Below are 27,274 nucleotides of genomic sequence, written 5' to 3' on the forward strand. Positions count from 1 at the left end.
CTTTTTGTTTGTTTGTGGAAGCAGTCTGCTTAAACATACGTGTGTCATGAATGTGAGTGTGCTCATGAAGCAAAACAAATAAAAGAGTCCCGTATGTGATTGGTGATCCTCATAAGAAAACTACAGAAGTAACAAGAAAGTCTGCCTGTCATTTAACGTGTATCACTAATCACTGTGTTTAATTGAATATAATAAATATTTCACTAGCTGGGCCCACGTCCTCAGTGTTTTTTAGTAGATAAAGGCAAATGGCTTAAACATGGACTGAGCTGTGGTTTGGGGAAGGCATCGGAGGGGACTGGCGGCGGCTCCAGATCCCCATGTACTAGTGAGAAGTGAAGAAGCAAAAGAATTAAAAAGGGGAGGGACGGTGGGGCATGGAAACGAGAACGAACAGCTTGTAGAACCGGGGGGAGGGGGTCATATATAGATAAGAACCAGAAGGGCGTGTTTGTAGGCAAATATGAGTATTGGGCACTTCACTGGTATGTGAAAAATGTCTTGTATTTAATGATGTAATTCTTATAACAATAATATGAATAATCGTCATTGTAGTAATAGTATGGCTCAGTGACTAGCACTGCTGCATCACAGCAAGAAGTTTCTGGGTTCTAAACTTAGGTGGAGCCCTTCTTTGTGGAGTTTGCATGTTCTTTATCCGGTCTTTAAGTCTGACGTCATTAGCCATTTCTGGGCCCAAACTCTGCTGCAGGTCCCTAAGTCAAATGATCACTGCAGCATTACTGAGAGTTGAAAAACTGTCTAAATTCTTTCATCTGTAATAAAATGATCACTGTGGCTGCTCTACAAGGTGTAACAATTAAGTTTAACATCCAGGCATCCATGAAAACAGAATTTATGATATTTAACCGAGTTAGAAGTTAGCAGGGAGTTAGCTCGCTAGCTCCCATCTAAATATAATATAGCATGTTCTGACTGAGAGATTTATGAAACAAATTAAAACGTACAGCTCTGCTATCACTTCCAACATAAATGAAGATAGGGAAGTAAACAGCAGTGACATTTGTAGGGTTACTGAAGTGGGGCTAGCTGGTATATAACGATGTGCTACGTGATCGCTAGCATGACAAAGCTATGTTAGCATAACATAAACAGTAAAGCTGGAGGACGAACGCTAACGGAGGACTTTTTTCCACTCGATAAAAGTTAATGTGAGGGTTCCCAATGGTTAGGGGCAAATGCAATCGCATGGCAGGATGCTTTAAACGGACCAAACGTCAGTCAGGAGAACCACCGAGATAATCCATCCACAATACGAGATTAGTCATTAATATACTGCTGCATGGGCTGGGCTGTAGTTACATCGTAAGGGTTTAAAAACTGAGCTTTAAAATGATTAGCAGTAATAAAAACCGAGAGAAGCCGACAGTGATCACTGACTGTTTTTAGGGGCTTGTTGAGATTAAATAGAACAAGATACAAAGCTTTAAAACATGTTAAAAACACAACAGCCTTATTAAATGCAGACTACTTTGGGCCCGGAAGCAGAATTTGTCACGTCATCACTTAAAGACCGGATTCACCCGTTCTTACACAGGTTTCTTTCAGGAGTTCCAGTTTCTCCTGGAGCTGAAAACATGCTTGATTGCTGCCTATGTCAGCCCAGCACACTTTTACCAAGGAGAACCTAAATCTAAAGAATTCACTCCCTCATTAAATAAATAGAAAATAAAGGAATGATTAAATTGATGCAGAACAAAGCAGAATTCGACACCAGGCCAGATGTTGCTGGAATCTCAGCTGGAAATTCACCAGAGATAAGTGAAAGTAAAGAAAAAATTCATGAGATCTTTTTCTTTGATGTTTGATGATAATGGTAAATATATTAGATATGGCATTATATTGTCATCGGAGTTAGCTTCTAAGACTTTCATTGGGATATTTATTCTAGAATCATTAGTACAATATTTCAATGTTCATGAGACTATTTTAAGTTGTTCTTAAATCAGATCTCTACAAGAATTTTAATCAACAGTGTAACCAGTCATTATGTGTTTGATATATTTTAAGGGAACTTTTAAAAAAGACTTACATGTTCAGTTTTAGCAGAAAGCCCACAATACTCATATAATACTACCCCCAGTGTGGACTTTACTTTACTTTCACGCCGGACTTTATTCACCGTGCCCAGTAACGTTGTTTTGCGCTGCAGCAGTCTGTGCGACAGTGACAGTGAAGTAAAGAAATTGTCCGTTGTGACATTTCTCCCATCATCCAAAAACGGCTCCATCAGTTTCATGACCATGTTCTCTGCCAGCCTCTCTCCCTTCTGACGACTGGGGTCCTTTCCCAAGTAAGGAGATGCACTGCAGACATATTTGGTGTCCAAATCCGTGGCCATCCAGAACTTGATCCCAAATTTGTCTGGCTTGGTTGCAATAGAGATTGACAGACCACGTGACTTTCGCGCATTGCATGCCGGGAGGTGAAGGCAGGACATTTAAATTACCGCATCAAATGCAAGCATTTGCAGCACCGCAAAACGTTTTTTCTCACGTTCCAATACCGTCTTGCTTTTTCTTTTCTCACCAAAAAATAATGTACAAAACGAAGGAGAACAATGCCGGTCCGTACAAAGACAGACTCGAGGAAAAGGCAAAGAAAAGGTACTTGGAAAAAATCAAAGGAGTGAAAGGGTTAGACCCTTACGAGCACACAGAATGGACAAAAGACATCAGCGTGCTGCCCAACTTTAACCACGCTCAGATTTATAATTACATGGTTCTTGGGTGAGTGCATACACTCATGACGTTTTAGTAACTTCAGGTCACTGCAACAGGCCCAGGTGCAGTTCACGGACGGATGGGTACAGGACCTAGAAATGCACCGTGTTGAGCACAAGACCATCGTGACGCTGCAACGGTAAGTTTACCTGTCTCACAAATCGTCTTCATAAATACACATTCGTGAACCGTTTATAAATAGGACCTTTTAGCTCACGGTAATTAATTAGTAGTGCAAAGAATATATGGTATGCATTACAGAAATGTAGCAGTGATAATAATATTGTATGCTGTAATCGTACTGGGCAATCACTGAGACAAAAATCTGATGAATCCGATAAAAACCAAACGCATTTCCCGTCGACTTCACGCGGCTGTCGTTCGCCCGGCTTGTGCAGTTAATAATACAACAGGTTCTTGGCATTTTTTGTTTCTTTTTATCGCTGTGTAACTTATTTCAATTGAAAGCCTGCGTGCGCTAGTACCTCTTGCCTTGGGTTCCCACAATCCTTTGCGGTTTTACCCCTCAATGACGTCACATTTTCAATCTCTATATACTGTGTGAATGGACAACGAACCTTGGTAGGGAACAGCTGTTCCCTACCAAGCATTTCTTGCAGCTGGCAACAACGGTTGTGCATTCAGTATAGCTGTGACTTCCGCAAGAAATGTGGTCAAAATCTCATGAGTAAGTTGAAGCATTTCTACCAGGCATTTCTGAAAGTTGTAACACAGAGGTTTGGCCTGCCTTGGATCTGAGCAACTCTGAGTGAGCAAATGCAAATGTGCCAGGCCTCAAGGATAATGGGTGGTTTGCACAACAAAAGCTGGAGGAGAAACAAGCTGACGACCTGTGAAAATCTCAGCAGGGGTGCTTAACACCTCGGGACTTGCACCAGAAAATAAAAAAGCCAGTAATTCTAGGGGGTGTTGGGTTTAGGGAAGTTACGCAAATTTGCGCAGGATAGTAAACCTAGTGTTAAGTGACTGGATTTGATTTACTGAAACACACGTGCCAAATACTGATTAGTGCGTTTTTAAACCTTTCTACAATCTAGTGGAACCGCTTCAAAATGTGCCTTTAAACAGTCCTCGATGTGCTATGGGCCATTCTATGGGCTCTCCAGAGAGTAGATGCTATACTCATACTGCAGAAGATCTGGGTCCCTGATGGAGAACAGACTTGTTGGCTGTTTATAAAAACAGTGTTGTCACCGTCATCAACAGACAAGATGGTATAATGGAAATTATCTTGGGGTCACAGATCCTAATCAGGAACTCACTGGACCACAAATGGCAACCAAAACCCACTGTGACACATAATTTCTGACATTCATGCATAGAGCATTTATTTTATAAACATTGTCTTAAATTTATTTATTTATCACTTATTTAAACAAAAACAAATAAAGTTTTGAATATAAATGAGAAAAACCAAAATTGCATCATTTTCTTTGATGTTTCTCTAAATCCATCTGGTGTGCCATTATTGAATCATTAGAAGGTACTGTCCATCTGGTGGGACCAGGACCCCAATACAGCAAGTCTGGACAAGCTCTCTGTTTAAAAAGTCCTAATCCCTGATTCAATAAGTATTACCTAGCAGGCAATACAAAGTTCAGATGGAACCAGGAGGGTGAGGGGGCTATTCAAACTAAAATGGTGTTGTGTCTAGAGCAGGTGAGCAGGACTCAGAAGTGGGACTCGCATCTAAGAATTAGAAGGTTCATTCACAGGTAAAAAGAAACATTACAAGATGCAGTGCAAGGTTAATCCTGAGGATGATCCCGAGGGACATCCAGTCCAAAAGACACGATAACTCTCACTCGTCACACAGGTACGCTGTCTCTCAGCATTCACCGGGGACAGAACACCAAGGCTGACCTGTGCACAGGGGAACAACACAATTACTGCCAGAAGTCACAATGAATACATTTAATTTTGACTGGGATGAGCCGGGGTACATTAACAAGGTGGCTCAACGATCCAGTGATGAATGTCTGTCAACTGCCGCCTTAATAAGGAGTTGTGGGCAGGACCTCAAGGTGAGTCCTGCCCACAACTGTCCCAAACACGGACACACAGAGGGGGGGTGGAGGGAGGGGGGGGCAGAGTACCTACTGGGGAAACTGGGACCATGTCAGATGGATTTTTCGTCATGTTTTTACCTTTAATGTCTCACAAACGGTTGAGAAGGGAATGTTCACAATTTAGACGTTAATTACAGGAGTAGTCTGAGCTGATGGTAGTTTTGTTCTAATTGTTGAGAGAGGGGTTAAGAAGAGAATGAGCACACCTTGGCCATCAACGTTTTTATCTCTCCTGTGCATGTATAATTCAATAGGAGAGAAAAGACAAGTCCAGTAGTTTTTTAGCTTATGTGTCTTTGAAAGTAGTGATCGAAGAAACCAATTAAAATGTGTAATAAGGCAAGTGGAAAAATATAACAAATAAAATATTTGAATCGTAGAAACATGCAGTGGAAAGATTTGGTCTGAAGAAGAAGATGTCAGTTTGGGTGTGTTTTTATTCATGCAAACATTACTGACTAAAAATTTGCATATTCTTGGTGATCAAAACAAATAGAGGAGTTTAATATGAGACTGGTAGTAAGTCAGTCTACCTGCCAGTTGGTGTATCAGTAATTACTGTGTTTTAATTAATGCTATAATAAATTTAACTTGGATACTTTCTAAAGCCATGAGTGGGAGTCATAATTGGAGCTTCATTGGTAAGTTAAAATATCTTAAATTTTCTTTAAAAAAAGAAACAAAGTTAAAATGAAGATGACGGCATTTATGTACACATCAGTGAGATCATTCAAAAATAATTCAGTTATTTAAATGTTTTTAATGTCTATATGTCAACAGGCATTTCCATCATGTTAACATTAACATCTGGAACACTGGCAGGTAAATTTTTCTTCTACAATCAGAACATTGTGGTCCATATTTGTTAAGTGCAAACTACCACATATCAGTGACTGAACAAAGAAAATTAAAAAAAATAAATAAATAAATTTGACTTTGAAAAGCACAGCCAATGATAGAGCAAAGTTACATTCGTAATAAAATGAAACTGTCTCAGATGCAGCTGAATAAAAATCTGTATTTTTATGTACAGGCAAATTAATCTGCTGGAAATTGCTGGGGACTCTTTGTGGTCCTGTTGACTGACAAATCTGTTTTCTTGATAAATTTGACAGCTCGGAAGAAATGCATGCTTCATTCATAAAAGGCCTAATAAAAATAAATTAAATAAAAAATGATTTTACCATCAGATCATGGCCAAAACACATAAGTTACTCTGTCACATATGTAACTGTGTGCATCACTTTTTTCACATTTCCATTTCTGTAGGCTTTACAATGCTACAGGGATTTATTGAAGTCAATATGACCTGCATTACAAGTAACAGTGTTACTAACGGCGTTACTTTTTTCAGTAACGAATAATCTAACTAATTACTATTTCTATCATTACAACGCCGTTACCGTTACTAACAAGAAAATGCGGTGCGGTCGCGTTACTATTTTTCAACAAACAGACGGCTGAAGCTGTGTTCAGCTTAACGCATCTTATATCAGTTGCACGGAAGTACCTGTAAGTAATCTGGGCGCTACAATTTAAAAAGCTCCGTGCTCTCCAAACACTTTCTAGCAGACGATCACTTTTTGGCACAACACCTGGAGCTAGGGGGTAAAACAATCGCATGAGTGCTGCTGTTTGACTGAGGAAGAATAAAGTAGTCATGGTAAGCAAATCACATGACCACTTCAAGATGACATAGAAACAAGGTGATATATACCAGTTTTTAAATTGTGTTGATAGGCCACGTAAAACCAGAGATAAACAATATATACGCGGCGTTTTTTTCCTCAATAGTTTCGTCATGTTTAACGCCTAAGGACAGCGCTAGCAAGCACTCTGTGCTTATGACCAAAAAATAAAAAGATAAAACAAAAAAACAGCCCTTTAATGTTGTTGGAAAAATGTACCATGTCGACCAATCAAAAATGATATGGCAACATGACATTTGGTTGTTTAGGAAGAGGGGGAAGTTTGAGGAGTGAGGGCGAGAGAGAGAGAGAGAGAGAGAGAGAGAGTTTTGAGATGTCAGAGATTTGTGACGTTAAGCGTGTTTGGAGTGTGTAGTTAATGTGCTGTCTTTTGTAGTTAGTGTGTAGTGTTGTGGATAGTTTTGTGTTGCGTGTCAGAACAATGAGGCGACTGCTGTCTCCAGGTAGAAACAGCAGTGATACACCTGCTGCTGTCAGACCTGCAGGTATCAGGCTGTGATGTTCTCCTTTATAGTGGACAGAAATTATTTTTTTGGAGTGGCACAAATAATTTGGTGGCATCTTATTGAAGAACAGCTGATTGTTCTGTAAATAGTTTGAAATGGTTATTTAAAAAAGGGTAAAAGGTAAATGGGTGCAAATAACTTTGTTGTTTGCAAAACCTGTGCATATGAATTTAAAATTGACAATTTATATTTGCATTTAAAGTTATGAAATATGATTCATTAAACATGTTTATGGTTGTTACAGTAAAAAATATAACATTCTACTCGGATTTTATGTTTTTTGTCTGATTTTAGATCAATTGTGTTAATACAGTATGTCAAAATGAAAACATGACTGTAAATTCAGACACGTGAGGTTGTGCTGAAAAGAATGACACCAAACAAGGCAAAGTAAATAGTTTTTAAAGGTGAAATTTAGAGGGAAAATCAAAAGTAGTCAAAAATGACCAATTATACCCTGGACCCCAGGGGGTTGAACATGTCTTTTTAAAAGCAACGCAATAGTTACTTTTCAAGTAATTAATTACTTTTAGAATCTTGTAACTCAGTTACCTTTTCGAAGAAGTAACTAGTAACTATAATTTTTACTTTTTCAAAGTAACTTGCCCAACACTGCTTATAATACATAAAAAAGACATTGTGTCTTATACTGTGACACTACCTGTCCCTACTCACTGGACACTGATTTTAGTTGTAACTCAAAAACACAAAACACAAATATTTAATTAGCTTTTCTTATATTTTTGCACATATTCACACATTTTTTTAATCCTCAAACAAATGTTAATATTAAACAAAAATAACCATAGTAAATATAAAAAGTTTTAAACATTTTAAATTTATAAAGAAAAAAAAGTTATCCAAAACTTCCTGAAACTATGTGACTGACCATTCACACAACGGTGAAATTGATAACAACTATTCTTGAAATACATTATTTTGATTTCTATTGTACTATTTAAGTTAGCTTTTTTTCTTTTCAACGGAGTTAGCAGTTAGTTTGGAGCTATGTTAAGTTACAAATGCGGCTTGAGTTTAGTTATATTCTTCTGTTTCCTCATGTCTAACTAGCTCAGTCCCTTAAACTGAGAAAATAATCAATCAAGCATTTGCGATAACTGGAAATGAGTCTTCCACATCACTGTGGAGGAATTTTGGCCCATTCTTCATTGCAGAATTGTTTTAATTAAGCCACACTGGAAGGTTCCTGAGCATTAACGTGTCAAGTTTAGCAAACAAAATGGGCAATACAGCGAGACATAGTAACCAGGTGAACACTCTTTATTCAATCAGGGGATATTTACACATTTTATAATCTAGGGAAAGTTACTGACTTAACTTAAATGAATGAAAATACAGAAATAAACTTTACTTGGCACCAGGGCTGAGCTTAACTAAACACAACAATCTAATTAACATGGGTGACAGACTCACAGGCTGCTGAGTTAACTGGAGGCAAGGAGAAGGCACATTATCACATGACGAACAAATTACTTACTATAAATTGAAAGAGCAAAACTAAACTGGCCTGTTTACTGGCAAATGTGAGAGAGGACTTTGTGTTCTTTTTGGTCAGCAGTGGTTTTCTCCTTGCAGTCTCCCATCGATGGCATTTTTCTTCAGTCTTTTTCTTATTGATGAATCATGAAATCTGACCTTAACAGAAACAAGTGAAACCTGCAGTTCTTTGTATGTCGTTCTGGGTTCTTTTTTGACCTCCAGATGAATGCATAATGTACTCTTGGAGTATTTTCTGTTGGCTAGCCAGGTTCTGGACAGGTTCACCACCTTTCCAAGTTTTTTTTTATTTGTGGATAATGACTCTCACGATGTACTAAAGCCTCAGAAATTACTTTGTAACACTTTCCAGTAGGGGTGGGTTTTAATAATCGATTCATCGATTAAAATCGATTCTGGCTTGGATAACGTGAAATCGATTCATTAAAATCCTGAATCGATTTTTTAATATAAATTTATTTTGCCCGAAATGCCAGAATCTCAGGTGAAACCTCACAAAATTTCAACAACCACCAAACAGCTAAGACAGTAAATGAGAGCAGGTACACGGATTCTGCACAAGGACGTAAACACACAGCGCGAACCCGCGGATCAGAATCAGTGGCCGTTTATCAATGCCCAAGTACGCAAGTACGTACTCGCGTTCTCGGTGAGTACGTACCCGCCGAGAACGCGAGCACAGACTCGCGATATGTACAATTGGAACACCTGCGTACGTGATGATGTCACAGGTCCGGAGTTTTACTGCCGTCCCTCTTAATTTAACTGTGAGTAACATGTTATGAAGCTTAACTGTAATCACAGCCAAACCGGTTTACTCAGGAACAAATAAAACACTGAAATAAACCAAACATTAACATTTAGAAGTGATCTAAGTGACTTATATATCTGTAGCCGAGTGGTAAATTAATAATAATATTTTCCATTTAAGGTTCAAAAAGGGGGTCTTAAAATGTTGTTTCTTTGTTTCCATGTATGGTAAGACAAGAATGTTATTGGGTAATTTAATGTTATTGCTTGTGCTATTTCTTTTGTTATCTGCATGTTGTGTGCACTTGAAGGTCTTTATAGGTTGGTGTAGTTGCATATTGTGGTCACTGGGGGTGGCAGTGCTTAAGGTTAACTGCAGTTTTCCAAAAAAACTTAACAAGAAATGCATCTTGGGACTTCCTGTTTACTCTCTTTTTGTGGATGTGGAACGGGAATGTTGTGAAGGAGTTAAATTGTTGCGTGGAGCCGCCATTTTCTCCATGCAAGGGATAAGTTGCCAGATCGTCTGTGTGCTCCAGTATTCCAAGTGAGCTGAGATTTCTGTGGAATACAGAGGCCACTGCCGTATTTTTGTGTTTTGTATTTCATTTTGTTTCCTTTATTCCTCGTATTGTATTGGCGCATCCTTGTTTAATCGGTTATTCTGTTACTTCACCACGTTGCCTCTCGTGCTGTCGATGTTCAGTACAGGTCCATATGGCCGCTGTTTGACAAAAGTAAAGGTCAAAGGACATTTTTCTTTGTTTATTCAGTCGTCATTGACAATAAAACTGCACATTAAGAACCCCAGTAATTGTGTCCTGTGTGGCTAACCATTTCCCGGGCTACACAATTTTGGTACCAGGAGTGGGGTGTGCAGCAGAAGGAGAGTTTTAGTTCACTTCACTAACTTACAACTGGCGGCACAGTGGCATGTTATTTTCTTTTTATTAAAAATACAAAAAATACGGCAGTGGTGAAGACTACAGGGACCAACCATCAATGCGGGAGGACGTGTGGAGGTGGTGATCCTGCAGAGTTGCTGGTGCGGCGCTTGGAACAGAACCCATCTGGACCTGGCAATCTGATAGCAGCGAATAAGATTTGTCTTGTTCCTTGAACTGGACTTTTCCCATAGTATCCTTATTATAGCTAAGCTTGGACTGTGGACTGAATTAGAAGCGCCATGTCAAGTGCTCCAGATGCTGGGGATAATGCCAGTGGTGGGGATTTATCCAGCCAGGGCCCATTAGAGCCGGCAGGACCAAGTAGGGCTCCAGATGATGAGATACAAAGCCAGCTTCAGGAGCTGACGAGGTTGAGGGATGACCTTATTAGATTAACTGATGAAACAAGGGCTCAAAGGGACAGTGCTAGTCGTGCCCTTAACCGTTCATACATTTGTGTTCCACGTGAACGTCAGGTCCAAGTCTTTACGGGGGAATGGGGAAAGGATGGGAGGTCTGTTGAAGAATTTATTGAAGAGGTTGACAGAGTGACAAGGTCCAGAGAACAGAGCACCGAGGAACAGTGTGATTTTATATTTTCATTGTTGCGTGGGCCAGCACTTGAGGAAGTGAGGTTATGTATGAGGGGTCAATCAGTTGGGCCAAGTGATCTATTCGCCTATCTAAGAAATGCGTTTGGTGAGAGGCGTAGTGTCACACAGCTCCTGCAGTCTTTTTACAACCGTAGGCAGGCAGATGGAGAAGATCTCCGTGATTATTCCCATGCACTTTCTCAGATACTGAGCTCTGTAGTAAAACAGTCCACAAATGCAATATCTGATGAGAACACTGTCCTAAGGGATCAGTTTATTGAAGGGTTAAAGAATGCCACTCTGAGGCGTGAACTAAGGAAAATGGTCAGGGAGAGACCACACTCTAGTTTGCTAGAGGTGAGGGATGAAGCTCTCCTTTGGGAAATGGAGGATTACCGATCTCATTCCACAAAAGGGTTGAGAAGCCACATGGTTCAATCAGAAGCCTTAGAGGCCCAATGCTCGGTAACTAAAACAGCTCCAAACAACAATCCCCCTTCAGTGTTAGAGGAAGTGCAACGGGCTGTTGCCCACCAGGGAGAGCAGTTAGCAGAATTAGGAAAAGCACTGACTGCACTATCAACTGCTGTAGGGGAACTGTGTGGACGTGCCCCACAGACTCCCCAGACCCCAAGCCAAGAGTTAAACCACAGCCTGCATTTACACCTGATGGTCAGCCGATTTGTTTTAAGTGCAGAGGGGTTGGGCATATTGCCAGGAAATGTCCACAAATCAAACTCGGGTCTAGCGATGCTGCTCCTGTGTCTCCTATAGGGCAGGAAAACTGGAGCCCTCGGTTGTCATGAGCCAAACAATTCGAGGGGAGGCAACTGGCTCACAAACTAAAACACTGAACAAAGATGTAGTTTTAGAGAGGGCCGTTGGGGAATGTAGGACTGTAGAAATCAAACTACAGGGAGTGGAGGTATCATGTCTCCTCGACACTGGCAGTCAAGTGAGTACCATCTCAGAGGGGTTTTTCAACGAACACTGGTCAGCAGAAGACACAAATATCCATTCTACCTTTGAATGGCTGAAGATCACGGCAGCTAATGGACTGGAGATACCTTATGTAGGCTATGTGGAGCTGGAAGTAGAGGCGATGGGGCTGACAATCCCAGAAAGGGGGTTTCTTATAGTCCGAGATTCAGCACAGTCTTGCTCTGTGCCTTGTCTCCTTGGAATGAATGTAATTAAAAAGTGCCAAGAACTAGTACATGGAGAGTTTGAAACCACAATGAAGGGTAACCTTGACAGTAACTGGAGGCAGGCTTTTCAGCGAGTACAAACGGTTAGTGTAGCAAACAGACTTTCATGTGCCAGGCTTGCTGGGAAAGATGCTGTCCATGTCCCAGCCTCATCTGCGGCTACCATCATGGCCAAAGGGCTCAAAACTGTCAGTGAAACAGGTCCTTTAATGCTACTTGAACCTGGCAATGTCTCTTTACCTGGAGGTTTGGTAGTTGTGCCAACCTTGATAACATCAGAGAGGCATATTTTTCCTGTTCAGGTCATGAACTTGTCTGATGAAGACATCTGGTTGCAACCCAGGACTAGACTTGGACTTTTGACTGAGGTTGACACTGTAGACAATGACCAGTTGTGTAAAGTTCAGTTTCAGAGAATTTCGGCAGATACAGATGAAGTGAGCGTAAGCACGCAGCCTGAACCACCCACAGATGTTCAGTCCATTCTACATAAACTTAAGGTTGGTGGCACTACAGACCAGCAGGCACAACTAGCTTTGCTGTTGGGAAAATACTCATTTGTATTTGCAACAGAAGATGAAGACCTAGGGTACACAGACAAAGTGCAACATGAAATACACCTCACAGATGACGTACCTGTGACACAGCCCTACAGACGGATTCCCCCCACACAATACAATGAAGTGAGAGAACACATTGGCAAGTTGCTACGGAGGGGAGTAATCAAAGCGAGTTCTAGCCCATATGCTTCCCCGATAGTGCTAGTCAGAAAGGTTGATGGTAGTCTGAGGCTGTGTGTCGACTACAGGAAGCTCAACTCAAAAACCAGGCGTGATGCTTTTCCCCTCCCAAGAATCGATGAGAGCTTTGATGCGCTGAGGGGTGCTAAGTTCTTCTCCACAATAGATTTAGCAAGTGGGTATCACCAGGTAGCCATGCACGAACGTGATAGGCCCAAAACAGCATTCACAACCCCTTTTGGCCTTTATGAGTACGTAAGGATGCCCTTCGGTGTGTGTAACGGGCCCGCAACATTTCAGCGACTCATGCAGGCTACAATGAGTGACCTCATTTTCCAGATGCTACTTGTGTATCTTGATGACATTTTAGTTTTTTCTGAAACATTTGACGAACATCTCCAAAGACTTGAAACTGTACTCAGACGCTTGGCTGAAACTGGTCTTAAGGTGAAGCTCGAAAAATGTGCCTTTCTTCAGGACACAGTGAAGTTCCTGGGACACCAAGTGTCAGCTGAGGGGGTGGGGACGGACCCATCCAAAGTGTCTGCTGTTAAAGACTGGAAGGTCCCAACCACTGCCAAAGAGCTCCAGTCTTTTTTAGGGTTCTGTAGTTATTATCGGAGGTTTATCAGAGGCTTCTCACAGACTGCAGGGCCACTACATGACCTGGTGAACAAATGCTTAAGTGCAAAGAGATCTGGATGGGCAGGCCGCCATTTTGATACAATGTGGACTCCCACGTGTAGTTCAGCTTTTGAGGAGTTGAAGGAAAACTTTCCTCTGCCCCTATTCTTGGTTTTGCTGATTTCACACAGCCTTTCGTACTGGAAACAGATGCCAGTCAAAATGGTCTAGGGGCGGTATTGTATCAGCAACAGGGTGACACAAAGCGAGTCATAGCCTATGCCAGTCGCCGGCTACGCCAGGCTGAGAGGAATGACCATAATTACAGCAGCATGAAGCTAGAGTTACTAGCTATGAAGTGGGCTGTTGCTGAGAAATTTAGGGGATACTTACTCGGTTCGAAGTTTGTTGTGCTCACTGACAACAATTCCCTTTGCCATCTTAAAACGGCTAAGTTGGGCGCAGTAGAGCAGAGATGGGTCGCCCAGTTGTCAGTTTTCGATTTTGAAGTGAAGTATCGACCTGGGAGTTCTAATGCTGCTGCAGATGCCCTCTCAAGGCAGAAGTTTGCAGGGGAGCCGGAGGCTGATCCAGATTCAGAATTTGATGACTGTGTCCCTGTCTGCAGCCTGGTAAGGCGAGGGACTGCTCTGGAACCAGATCTTGTAGCTAAAGGTCTTGAATGCTATGAGGTGAGACAGATACGTGCTTGGGAGTCAGGCTCAGGAGTGGTGACAGAGCAAGGAAATACTCCTACACTCCCAGGCTATACCAGAGAGGAATTATTAGCATTTCAGGGCAGTGATCCTACCATCACAGGGTTCAGAACCTTTTGGGATCGTGGAAAGAAACCTAGTTACAAGGAAAGAGCAGCCTTATCCAGCCTGGTGAGACGACTTTTAAAACAGTGGAACCTTATTCAGGAAAGAGAAGGTTTGTTGTACAGGGTTGTTCCAGAGTCCCTCCATGGGCCAGTATGGCAGTTGCTTTTGCCTGTTTGCCTCAAAGGTCAGGTCCTAGAAAGTGTCCACAACAAGATGGGGCACCAAGGGATTGAGCGCACGGTGAACCTGCTAAGGGGGAGGTGTTTTTGGGTAGGTTACTATGAGGATGTGGAGAACTGGGTTAAGAACTGTGAAAGGTGTGTCTTGTCTAAGATGCCGCAGCCAAAGATTAATGCCCCCATGCAGGCATTTCTGGCATCCAGGCCATTGGAGGTAGTAGCAGTGGACTTTACTGTCCTTGAACCAGCATCAGATGGTCGGGAAAGTGTGCTGGTTGTGACTGACGTGTTCACAAAGTTCACACAGGCGTTTCCAACTAAAGATCAGAAAGCCGACACTACAGCTAAGGTTTTGCTCAGGGAATGGTTTATGAAGTATGGAGTGCCAGAAAGACTCCACTCAGATCAAGGACAAAATTTTGAGAGCGAGATTATAGCAGAACTTTGCAGGTTGTATGGTGTTAAAAAGACCAGGACGACTCCATACAGACCACAAGGAAATGCTCAGTGTGAAAGATATAACAGGACTCTTCATGATCTACTGAGAACACTTCCACCTGAAAAGAAAAGAAAGTGGCCAGAATATCTACCTGAGCTTGTGTATGCTTATAATGCTACTCCTCATTCAACAACAGGGTACTCACCCTACTACCTTCTTTTTGGTTTTGAGCCTCGCCTTCCAGTTGATGCACTGTTAGGCCGTGAGTGTGTATCAGACAACGGTCAGAACTGGCTCTCTGTTCACCAAGAGAGACTTAAGCAGGCCCACACGCGAGCCAGAGAGTATTCTGAGCAAAAAGCAGCAGAACGGATCTCATTTCAAAACAAGAAAGTCCATTGTCCCCCCATTTACATTGGGCAGTTTGTTTTTCTTCGCCATCGGCCCTTGGGGAGGCATAAAATCCAGGATGCTTGGGGGCCCACTATTTACAAAGTAGTGGATGTCCAAGGCACCACACACACTGTGGAACCTTTTGAAGGAGGGCCAACGAAAAATGTTCATAGGTCAGAGCTGCGACCCTGTGCAGCCCCGGTTCAGAAGCCCAGAACTCAAACCAAACTGCAAACCAATGCTCAACCAGTGGTTGGAGAGGAACCAGTGGTATCTGAGCCAGACTTTGTCATTGTTGAGGAAGTTGATCGTCTACCTCGGTTAGATGTGCCACAAGTGTCCTTATGGTCAGAGAGGGACATTTTTCCAGTGTCAGCACAGGCAGATGGCCTCGGGCCAGAGGGACCTGAAACAAGTTTTACTGATATGACTGGGAGAGAGAGAGACTTGGGGACTTGTTCCAATGGTGGAGGCAGTGACTTCCCTGATTCCGACTGCATTGGGCCAGAGTTCAGGCCCAGGATTGAGGTGGAGGGTAGCGAAGGCTCTAAGCCTGTTCCCGCTGTCAGGAAAAGTGAGCGGAGCACTGCAGGGTCACATTCGAACCCGTTTCATTTGCCCAAATCGGCCTGCAATGCTGTAGCAATTAGCACTGACATGGCATCTCAGATTTGAACCAGTCTAGGGGCAGCTCTGTTTGGAAAAAACAAACAACACTGCAGGGGTCTTCCATTCAGTCGAGGTTTAGTAGTCACCGAGGGCGTTGACTGATTGCAGGGGAGAATGTAGCCGAGTGGTAAATTAATAATAATATTTTCCATTTAAGGTTCAAAAAGGGGGTCTTAAAATGTTGTTTCTTTGTTTCCATGTATGGTAAGACAAGAATGTTATTGGGTAATTTAATGTTATTGCTTGTGCTATTTCTTTTGTTATCTGCATGTTGTGTGCACTTGAAGGTCTTTATAGGTTGGTGTAGTTGCATATTGTGGTCACTGGGGGGTGGCAGTGCTTAAGGGTTAACTGCAGTTTTCCAAAAAAAACTTAACAAGAAATGCATCTTGGGACTTCCTGTTTACTCTCTTTTTGTGGATGTGGAACGGGAATGTTGTGAAGGAGTTAAATTGTTGCGTGGAGCCGCCATTTTCTCCATGCAAGGGATAAGTTGCCAGATCGTCTGTGTGCTCCAGTATTCCAAGTGAGCTGAGATTTCTGTGGAATACAGAGGCCACTGCCGTATTTTTGTGTTTTGTATTTCATTTTGTTTCCTTTATTCCTCGTATTGTATTGGCGCATCCTTGTTTAATCGGTTATTCTGTTACTTCACCACGTTGCCTCTCGTGCTGTCGATGTTCAGTACAGGTCCATATGGCCGCTGTTTGACAAAAGTAAAGGTCAAAGGACATTTTTCTTTGTTTATTCAGTCGTCATTGACAATAAAACTGCACATTAAGAACCCCAGTAATTGTGTCCTGTGTGGCTAACCATTTCCCGGGCTACATATCATTTTTAACCTCAGTAGTGAAACCTCTATTAATAAAAATAGTGTACATGTACATACGTGTACATACCTTAATAAAAACAAGCAGGTGAGATGTTAGAACGCTTTTATTTCTATTCTAGTGGACACTCAATACTATAGACAGCTGCTGGAGTTTCTTTAACCTGAGTAGTGAGAAGTCCGCGAGCGGGGGGTTGAAAACGATGTGCCGGGAGTCCGCTGTTGAGTTTTGGACGAAATGCATTCTGGGATATATAGCTGTCCCAAGTCCACACCGATGCATGCTCGATAAAACGGGCGGATCGAGAACACATCCGGGACTTTTTCGCGTTCTCGGCTTGATGCGTACTTCGACTTGGAACAGTACTTGGTCTCCGACTGATGACGTATCACGAGTACACGAGAACGCAAGTACGCACAAGTACGCATATTGATAAACGCCCAGTGAGATGTCGCCTTTCTCACCCGACGGGCGCTGCAGCTTTAAGCGGCTGCGCGCGCTCCCGCGGACGGCAATCACTTTTTGGCACAACAACTGCACGGACACGGTCGGGGCTGAAAGCCGACAGCTCGCTGATTCTGGTGTTTCGGCAGGTCCACGCTTTGTGTTCACGCCCTTTTTGCGCTGCTTCTAAAGCTGTTAGTTTTATCTCTCTCCAAACAATATTGACCGAACCAGCAGCAAAAGAAGATCCAAACTACGCTTCACATAAACATCGTCATGAAATCACTCTTGACTTTTACTGTTTTGCTTCCACCATGATAAAATCACACTTCATGCACAGCTCTCTCTCCCTCTCTCTCTCTCTCTCTGTACTTCAAGAACAGTTTCCCGTCTAAAAATCTGTTTTCTGCATTATTTGCTTGCTTGTTGCGCACAACTCTACTGTTGTTTACAGCGCTGTCGGCCGCTGTTTTTTTTCTTTCATTTTACATACTTCCGAAAAGAAAACCTAATTTCTGCCGTTCAATACTGAACAAATTTAAACTTTTTAAAATTATGCAAAATGCAAAACGCATGTCTCTAATAAAACCTCTGTAACTTCAGAGGTAATGTTCATATGTTGATTAATGGTTTTCTTTCGTTTTTGATGTACTGCAGAATATTTTTATAAAATCTCAGGCCAGGAAAACCACCTTCATGTTTTTCTGTGTTTTATCTTCAGCTACTTTGACACAAAGGCATCTGATGTGACGCTCACACCTTTGATAAAGTCTTGCTGTGTCAGCTTCCTTTTTGTAGATACAAAAATATGTAAATGTACTGATCTGAATTATAATATTTCTGACTGTCAAAATTTCCCAGATTCAAATTGAATTTAATTGAATCGAATCGAATCGAATTGAATCGAATCGTGGATCGAATCGATTCGGGACCTTGTGAATCAGAAACGAATTGATTCTAGAAATCAGTGACGATACCCAGCCCTACTTTCCAGGCAGCTACATATCAGTGACTCTGTGTCTCATCCCTTCTTGAGTTTCTTTAGAACGTGGCATGATGTGTTGGTTTTTCTTTTAGCCTGCTTTACCTTGTCAGACGGCATCTATTTAAGTCATTACTTGATACAACAGCTTTGATGGTACTGTAGCCTGGGTGGGGGCCATTGACATTAAACTCAGCTTAGTACAGTATAGTTGATCAAAGTTAACTCATGACTGAACAAGGAAGAGCCATTACTTTTAGGCACAGGGCCAGGTAGATTTGGATAGCTTCTTTTCTCCTAATGAATTAATTCTTAGCTAAATAAACTGTTTCTTGTATTTACTCATTATTTTGGTCTATTATTGTATTTTATTTAATGGCATGAAACATGTAACTGAAATCAGAAAGGGCAGAAATACTTTCCCCAGCATTGTATGTTCTTTTAAATGTAAACATTCAGGCTGACATAAGGCAGACATGCAAAGTCTGGTACTGCACACAAATATTTGAGCCATCAACTCAAATTAATTAGTCACTTGTTGTAATAACCTCTTCCACTTTTCATTCAAAATAAATTAGCGCTCCTAGAAGAAACGATGCAAACACATCAGGGGCAAACTAGGAGCTGTTCTTGTGACTCTACATTCAGTGCAATATGCAGTAAATTGCCTGTTGCAAACCTCCACAAATACAAATATAAGAACTCCTAAAATGACACTTGACATGGATTTGTATTTTATTTTATGCTCAATTCCAGAAGAAAATAACAATATTGCCCTCTCTGTTTTGATTAATAGTTACAATTTTTTTCATTTAGGTCAACTTCTTTACAACCTGGCACAGAAAAAAACAGCTGTCCAGTCTTCAACCAGTAGCAGTGTAAGTATTGCTGGTAAGGCAGTCGATGGAAACAGAGATGCAAGCTTTCAAAGAGGCTCTTGCACACTTACCAATGCAGAATCTAATCCCTGGTGGAGGGTAGACCTGGTAAATGTGTATACGATTGGGACTGTAATGATAACCAACAGAGATGAATTCGAAAACAGGCTGGATGGTGCTGAAATCTGGATTGGAAATTCAACAACAATCAGTGACTCTAAAAGCATCAGGTGAAAGAGCTTGATTTATAACCATAAGTCTAGAATCATCATATCAGTAGGACTAATTTATTTTTATTCCTATACTTTTTCTTTTTGAATGTTTCATACACAGGTGTGCCGTCGTCTCTCATATTCCCAGAGGACAAGCATCTTACTTTCCATGTAACTCTGTGAAGGGACGCTATGTTACTGTGTTTCTACCAGGAAGTGCAAAGGTCCTGAGTCTCTGTGAGGTTGAAGTGTACTACGGTAAATACCTTTAATTCTGATGCTGATACATAAGACTGTAATTCAATGAGTCAAAGGACAAATGACGGCTTTCGTGTCAGGGTGTTTTTGATTACTGAAAAAATATAATGATGCTTTAATTCTTTTATTTGTTTTGTTTTTTTACCAGTAAGGGTTGTCAGAGCCCAACCAAAATAAATTATTGTCTTCTTGGTTTTCCTTCAAGGATACCCATTACCCAATGTGGCACTCAAAGGAGAAGCTACCCAGTCATCCACACTCTCTTTTGCCACTGCGTCCAAAGCCATCGATGGCAGACGGAACTCGTTCTACAGCGATGGGTTCTGTAGTCACACAGCTAAAGACGAGACCAACCCCTGGTGGAGGGTGGATCTGCAGCGAAGCTTTACAATCACTGCTGTAAAAGTCACCAACAGAGGAGACTGCTGTGCTGAAAGACTGGATGGAGCTGAGATCAGAATAGGAAACTCACTGGAGAACAATGGAAACAATAATCCCAGGTGATGATGAGAATTTATATCAGTCAACATTCATTAGGATTTTTGTTTCCATCCATCAATTTTCTTCCGCTTATCCGGGGCCAGGTCATGGGGGCAGCAGCCGAAGCAGAGAAGCCCAGACCTCCCTCTCCCCAGCCACCTCCTCCAGCTTGTCAGGGGGAACACCCAGGAGTTCCCAGGCCAGCTGAGAGATATAATCTTTCCAGCGTGTCCTGGGTCTGCCCCGGGGCCTCCTTCCGTTGTGACATGCGCTCAGGAGGCATCCTTCTCAGATGCCCGAACCACCTCAACTGACTCATTTCGATGTGAAGGAGCAGCGGCTCTACTCTGAGCCCCTCCCGAATGGCCGAACTTCTCACCCTATCTCTAAGGGAGAGGCAAGCCACCTTTCGGAGGAAGCCCATTTCAGCCGCTTGTATCCGCGATCTCGTTCTTTCGGTCAGTACTCACAGCTCGTGACCATAGGTGAGGGTAGGGACATGGATCCACCAGTAAAGTTTCACTTTGACGCTCAGCTCTCTCTACACCATGACAGACCGGTACAGTGTCCACATCACTGCAGCCGCAGCACCAATCCATCTGTTGATCTCCCACTCCCTTGTCCTGTCACTCGTGAATAAGACCCCGAGATACTTAAACTCCTCCATTTTTGTTTCTTTGTTTGTTTTATCTTAGAATAATAACCATGTAGAGGAGCTTAAATGTGCAAAAGTGCGGGCTTGAGATGTCACTCACGGAGTCCCAGGACCCAATAGTGAGAGGCACTAATCCCACTCTAGCAACAGGGAGGAAGTGGACACTACACACTAACTACACATGACAACACATTAACTACACACTGCAAACACACTAAACGTCACAAATGTCTCACATCTCAAAATTCACTCTCTCTCTCTTTTTCTGCTGTCTTTCTTTCTCTCTCTCTCTCTTTCTTGCCGTCACTCCTAAAACTTCCCCCTCTTCCTAATCATATCATTTTTGATTGGTTGACATGGTACATTTTTCCACCAAAACAAACGGGCTGGTTTTTTTTTTTGCTCATAAGCAGAGAGTGCTTGCTAGCGCTGTCCTTAGACAGTAAACGTGACGAAACTATTGAGGAAAAAACGCTGCATATATATTGTTTATCTCTGGTTTTACGTGGCCTATCAACACAATTTAAAAACTGGTATATATCACCTTGTTGCTTTGTCATCTTGGAGTGGTCATGTGATTGACTTACCACGACTACTTTATTCTTCCTCAGCCAAACAGCAGCACTCATGCGATTGTTTTCCCCCTTAGCTCCAGGTGTTGTGCCAAAAAGTGATCGTCTACCAGAAAGTGATTGCCGCCCGCGGGAGCGCACGTAGCTGCTTAAAGCTGTAGCGCCCAGATTACTTACAGCTACTTCCGTGCAACTGACAATATAAGAATATAACAATATAAGATGCGTTAAGCTGAACACAGCTTCAACTGTCTGTTTGTTGAAAAATAGTAACGCGACCGCACCACATTTTCTTGTTAGTAACAGTAACGGTGTTGTAACGATAGGAACAGTAATTAGTTAGATTACTCGTTACTGAAAAAAGTAACGCCGTTAGTAATGCCGTTACTTGTAAAGCCGTTATTCCCATCACTGCTCAGGGCCTCCTGGGGGCCGTGCAGTTAACCTCATGGTAGTGAAACCTAAAGAAAGAATGAAAGAGAAAAAAAGAAAAGGAAAAATGTTCCGCTCTTCTCCCCTCTGCTCTTTTTCCCTTTTCTGGGAGGCAGTAGGGAGGTAGAGCGTACAGCCCGATTCGGCGGGGAGGTGTGGGATGCCAGATCAGGCGCCTCCCTTCCATCTCTCCTCTCTGCTCTCGCCTATATTGTCTCTTTTGTCTTACTTCTCTCTATCACCTTTTCTATCCCTTTGAAGAAGTGACACTCCATAAATATTAAAGAGGTAAGAATTATTTCTCAGTTGTAGCGAATTGATAGAAGAAAATAAACTGTAAATAACAATTTAACATAAACCAGTGACACACTCTGGGGCCTGATCAACCCTGGCAGGGCCTCCTTGGATGAGGGTGTCTAGTGATAATGGCCGAAACACCTGATGAATTTAAGGTCCACTACTGACTATGTGTCCCAAATTTTTAATATGATAATCTAGATCAGATCTCTAATCCCTAAACCTAACCAAGGAAGAAAAAATGGCAGATTAGCCTGGGTAAAAGACCAAAACACCCTGTGAAGTTCAGGCACACAGCTGGCAAAGTTTCTGGGCTGCATTTCCTCATAACAGCCATCTCTCAAAATTTTCTCCATTTGAAGCAATGCATGATCAGGGACTGTAACATCTAGTCCTTTTACTGAATTAAAATTAAAACAAACAAATAAATGTTTCAGAGATTAGAGTCTACATATTATCCACCACATGCTGATTATTGCTCTTCTAGTTCAGGACTCCATGTTACCTCCTTAAAAGGAACTCCACAATACTAACATAATGCTGCCCCCACACTTTCTGCTGTCAGGTGTGCTTCCATCTCACATATCAATGCGGGTAAAACCTACACATTCCAGTGTGATGGAGGCAGCATGGAGGGTCGCTTTGTGAACGTGTTTCTTCCTGGACAGAAGAAGACTCTCACCCTGTGTGAAGTGGAGGTGTATGCTGCCCCAGCAGGTAGAGCTTTAAGTGACTGGATCTGATTTACTGAAACACATCTGCTTGATACTGATTCATACTTGTTTGTTCTTTTCAACACTTTAGTGGAGCCGCTTCAAAATGTGGCCTTAAACAGAGAAACAGTACAGTCATCGACTTGGTATGGGCCAGTGTTTGGGCCTTCAAAAGGTGTCGATGGATGCAGAAATGGAGACTTGTGGCAAAAATGCAGTACTCATACTGCAGAAGATCTGGGTCCCTGGTGGAGAGTAGACTTGTTGGCTGTCTATAAAGTCAGTGCTGTCACCATCATCAACAGACAGGATGATTTTATAGAAAGGATTCTTGGGGCACAGATCCTGATTGGGAACTCGCTTGAGCAAAATGGCAACCAAAACCCCAGGTGAGACATGATTTCTGATAAATGTAACATTTCTCCATAAACATTAATTTAAATAGTTTTTCTTTATTTAAATAACAACAAACTAATGTTTGAACATAGATTAGACATCAAAACCATCATTTCCTTTGTTTTTTCTCTAAATCCATCAGTTGTGGCATGATCAAATCATTAGATGGTACACCAACATACACATTCCAGTGTAATGAAATGGAAGGTCGCTACATTAACATCTGAATGCATCTATGGAAGCAACATCCCTATTAACATGAAATGGTAATGATGATTATAAAAATAGCAGCAAATAATAGCAGTAAAATATTTCTATTCCTCTCAGATCATACCAGGAATTAAGAGATATATGACCCTGTGTGAAGTGGAGGTGTTTGCTTCTCTATGTGGTAGGGTCTTGGGATGTTATTTCTGAAAGTTCTTTGGTGGTTGTCTCTGCTTAAATTATGGTAACATTTTTACTATTGTTTTCCTTTTTTCCCTCATATTTACCCTTTGCTGACTTTTTAGCTTTCAGTGGCCAATTTTACTACAGAATATTGCAGTTTAACATGTTAAATAAAAGGAAAACAATAACAACCAAACATGGTTTAAACACACAGAATCCTAATAAAAATACTTCCCTGCAGTGCCAGACGTTGTCATTCCTCCACCTCCTCCCACACCTCCTCCGCCTGTGAGTTTGCAGCTTGGTGGCAGGAACGTGACGGTGGTGGGAGAGAGGCTCTGCTGGTCTGATGCTCTGATGTACTGTAGACGTTATTACTGGGACCTGCTCAGCCTTCACAGCCAACAGGAGCAAAGCGAGTTGGAGCAGCTGCTGGGCCTCATTCCTTTCTCCCTCACAGACCACGTCTGGCTGGGACTGCGCAGGTACTGATAGCTATAGATACATTTAGTTGATGTACATCACAGATTAAGGAATGAGCAGAACATAATATAAATGAGAGGGTGCAGCTCTCCAATGACACGTGTAATGGAAAAATCTATTAAAGAACTAGAAATTAATGTCAAATTACCTCAAAGAAATAGAAGAAACAACCAAAATAAATGACAAAATTGCAACAAGAAAAGCCAGAAAGAAATGTGAACAATGTATAAAGAAAATGAAAATAACTACCAATGGTTCAAAGAAGAAATTATCTCTGATAACAATTAAAATTTTATTATATAGCACCAAGTCACAACAACAGTTGCCTCAAAGCGCTTTTTATTGTAAAGTAGACCCTACAATAATACGTACAAAGAAAAACCCAACAATCATATGACCCCCTATGAGCAAGCACTTTGGCGACAGTGGGAGGGAAAAACTCCCTTTTAACAGGAAGAAACCTCCGGCAGAACCAGGCTGAGGGAGAGGCGGGGCCATCTGCTGCGACAGGTTGGGGAGAGAGAAGGAAAACAGGATGAAAGACATGCTGTGGAAGAGAGACAGAGGTTAATAATAATAATAATGTATACTTTATTGACTTCACTCAGTGAAGCAGTAATAACAAGTGTGATTCAATGCAGAGAGGTCTATTAACACTTAGTGAGTGAGAAAGGTGACTGAAGAAGAAAAACTCAATGCATCATGGGAATCCCCCAGCAGCCTACGTCTATTACAGCATAACTAAAGGAGGATTCAGGGTCACCTGATCCAGCCCTAACTATATAATTTAGCAAAAAGGAAAGTTTTAAGTCTAATCTTGAAAGTAGAGATAGTGTCTGTCTCCCGAATCCAAACTGGAAGCTGGTTCCACAGAAGAGGGGCCTGAAAACTGAAGGCTCTGCCTCCCATTCTACTTTTAAATGATCTAGGAACAACAAGTAGGCCTGCAGTACGAAAGCGAAGTGCTCTAATAGGGTGATATGGAACTGCAAATCTATAAGTCAGATGCTTTGTGTTGTTGTGTTTTCTCATTTGCACTGCTGCCTTTCCCAGACAACAGCAAACCTGCTCTAACATGAGGGTAGCAGTTATTTAATCCACATTATTTAATCCACAAGAATTTGGAAATCAAATAAAATACAAATCAAAATTTATTTCTATAGCACATAATAATACACCAAAGTTGCCCAAAGTTCTTCACAGTTGGTCAGAGCAATAGCATAAGACAGAATAAAATGAAACAGTTAAAAGGAGCAGGAAACAATATGAACAATATGGGTAAAAAAAAACATAACTAGCCAGCCAAACTAGTATGTTACCAGCCAAGTAACATACTAGTTTGAATCAAAAGCCAGACTAAAATGATACGTTTTAAGACGCAATTTAAAAGACTGGATGGACTCGGAGGAACGAATATAAGGAGGGTGTTAGGGTACCTGGGTTGTTGACCCATTGGTTTCAGTTTTGTACCTTTTTATTTGTGTTCTTATCTTAGTTTGTTTTTGTGAAGGTTTTGGTTTCTGTTTTGCACTTCTATTTTTTCCCCAGTTCTTCTTGGTGTGTGATTATGTGGTTCTCAAGTTTTGGTTTCCTTACTCCCTCTATTCTGTGTCCAGCCAGTGTCTGTGTCTGCCCTAGTCCCACGTCTCTGTTCCCTCTGTTGCAGTGCCTGTTTGTGAGTCTGTGTCTGTAAATTCAGTCTGTGTTTCCTGTTTTACTTTGAAAGTCCGTGTTAATGTGTCTGGTTTTGCTTCCTTTCCTGATTGCTCCCTCTGTGTATTTAAGCCCCATGTTTCTCTGTGTCTGTGTTGCGATCTACCCTCATCTTGCTGTGTGTTCTGTCTGTCCGTGTAAGTTTATTTTGGCTTCTCAGTTTTGTTACTTTTTTGAGTTCACGTTTTGCCTCCGAGTGTCTGCACTTTGGGTCCTCCATATCGCCACTCCTGCTTGCACACAGCATTCACATGACAGAGGGAGGTTATTCCATAGTCTGGTAGATACGACAGGAAAGAAAAGAAAGAAATTTCAATTTATTTTGTTCACTTAAGCAAAAATGATAAAATTCCATCATTTTTGTAGTGAAATTCTGCTGCTTCTTTTTTTTTGTCTCTCTTGGGACTTAAAAGTTATACCGGAAAGGCCAGCCTTGAGCTTGCAGAATCAGTCAACAGAATGCTTTTAGTGTCTTCCTGACCGTACAAATTAGTAATATATGTTGTTATTTTAAAGATAATTATCAATCATGTAGCTTTTGTGAAACTAAATGTAAACAGGTGCTGCCTATTCTACATCAATTGCAGTTTTTCCGTTCAGTTTAAATCTGTTCAGATATTTTTCTCTGTCTAACAGATCCCTCAGAGGAGACGAGTGGTTCTGGATGTCTGGATATTCCATGAATTTCTTAAATTGGCCACAAGATTTTGTTCCTGACAGCTACTCCAGCACCTGTGGAGGCGTGGCCAGCACGGATCACTTCCTCTGGCTGGACCAGCCCTGTGAGGAGAACCTCAACTTCATCTGCCAATCAGGTTTTACTTACACCATGTTAAGGCTTGTGTGCAATTATTATGCATTACTTTGATTTAACTGTAGCTCATGTTCTTTCAGGTGCTGACGATGGCGTGCAGAGAGTTTATTTCTCCAGCACCAAGGATCCAACAAGTCCATAGTAAAGGAGATGACACAGTATAAACTGTGATGCATGGTTTTTGTTAGAAATAGTTACGACTTTAAATTCTGGCAAAAATTCAGTAACTGCATAAAACACTGTTTATCTTTTTCATATGACAACACACTAAGCTGAAGTCATGTATAAATATTTTCTGTCTAAATTTTTGCTGTCTGGTTTGTAGTATTGCTTATGGGAATTATTATAATTATATTTATAAAAAGCAGGTGAGCTTATTCCTTTGCATTATATATAGCAATATTCCTGCAATAACTAGGTCTAAAGTTATAGTATAGTACACTACAGTATCTGTAGTATAGACCAAAGTAATAACAATAATGGATTGGATTTATATAGCACTTTTCAAGGCACCCAAAGGACTTTACAATGTCAGTAGTAATATACCTATAGCTTTTTGCCCCCCCCCCACCCCCCCACCCCCACCGCATCCCCTCCCGCGTCCATGTGTGCGCGCGTGAGCGGACTTCTTGCGCGTGAACGGACTTGTGAGTTCAGAGATCATATGTTTACATGTGTTTAATAGCGTTTTATTTAATGAAACCATTATGTGTTTTAATTAAACTCTTTTTTAAAGGATTGTATAGGTCTCAGAGTTCTGTTATTTAGACATAGATGATTTAATTTAACTAG

At 41.5% G+C, this 27,274-nt stretch overlaps 2 protein-coding genes across 2 annotated transcripts; both read left to right on the plus strand.

The window, feature by feature from the left end:
* The first annotated feature begins 15,690 nt into the window (after positions 1-15,690).
* Positions 15,691-23,079, plus strand: LOC116329993. The gene is made up of 6 exons (XM_039600029.1): positions 15,691-15,838; positions 19,006-19,297; positions 19,401-19,537; positions 19,743-20,037; positions 22,539-22,690; positions 22,778-23,079. The coding sequence occupies exons 1-6, from the start codon at positions 15,691-15,693 to the stop codon at positions 23,077-23,079; spliced, it is 1,326 nt and encodes a 441-aa protein (XP_039455963.1).
* LOC120433591 (C-type Lectin CRL-like) lies at positions 22,870-26,624 on the plus strand. Its single transcript, XM_039600035.1, has 5 exons — positions 22,870-23,075; positions 23,410-23,473; positions 23,714-23,957; positions 26,305-26,483; positions 26,563-26,624. The coding sequence occupies exons 2-5, from the start codon at positions 23,434-23,436 to the stop codon at positions 26,622-26,624; spliced, it is 525 nt and encodes a 174-aa protein (XP_039455969.1). The 5' UTR covers positions 22,870-23,075; positions 23,410-23,433.
* Positions 26,625-27,274: the final 650 nt, after the last annotated feature.

Source organism: Oreochromis aureus, linkage group 3 (genome assembly GCF_013358895.1).
Source record: "Oreochromis aureus strain Israel breed Guangdong linkage group 3, ZZ_aureus, whole genome shotgun sequence".
NCBI classification, from domain to species: domain Eukaryota; kingdom Metazoa; phylum Chordata; class Actinopteri; order Cichliformes; family Cichlidae; genus Oreochromis; species Oreochromis aureus.

What these genes read in the sequence shown, in the direction of transcription:
- LOC120433591 (XM_039600035.1), top strand. Translation starts at nt 23,434, where the DNA reads ATGACCCTGTGTGAAGTGGAGGTGTTTGCTTCTCTATGTG. An exon ending in GTCTGGCTGGGACTGCGCAG is followed by an intron (nt 23,958 to 26,304) that starts GTACTGATAGCT and finishes TCTGTCTAACAG; the next exon opens with ATCCCTCAGAGGAGACGAGT. An exon ending in CAACTTCATCTGCCAATCAG is followed by an intron (nt 26,484 to 26,562) that starts GTTTTACTTACA and finishes ATGTTCTTTCAG; the next exon opens with GTGCTGACGATGGCGTGCAG.
- LOC116329993 (XM_039600029.1), top strand. Translation starts at nt 15,691, where the DNA reads ATGACTGGGAGAGAGAGAGACTTGGGGACTTGTTCCAATGGTGGAGGC. An exon ending in TGTTCCCGCTGTCAGGAAAA is followed by an intron (nt 15,839 to 19,005) that starts GTGAGCGGAGCA and finishes TTTTTCATTTAG; the next exon opens with GTCAACTTCTTTACAACCTG. An exon ending in AGTGACTCTAAAAGCATCAG is followed by an intron (nt 19,298 to 19,400) that starts GTGAAAGAGCTT and finishes TTTCATACACAG; the next exon opens with GTGTGCCGTCGTCTCTCATA.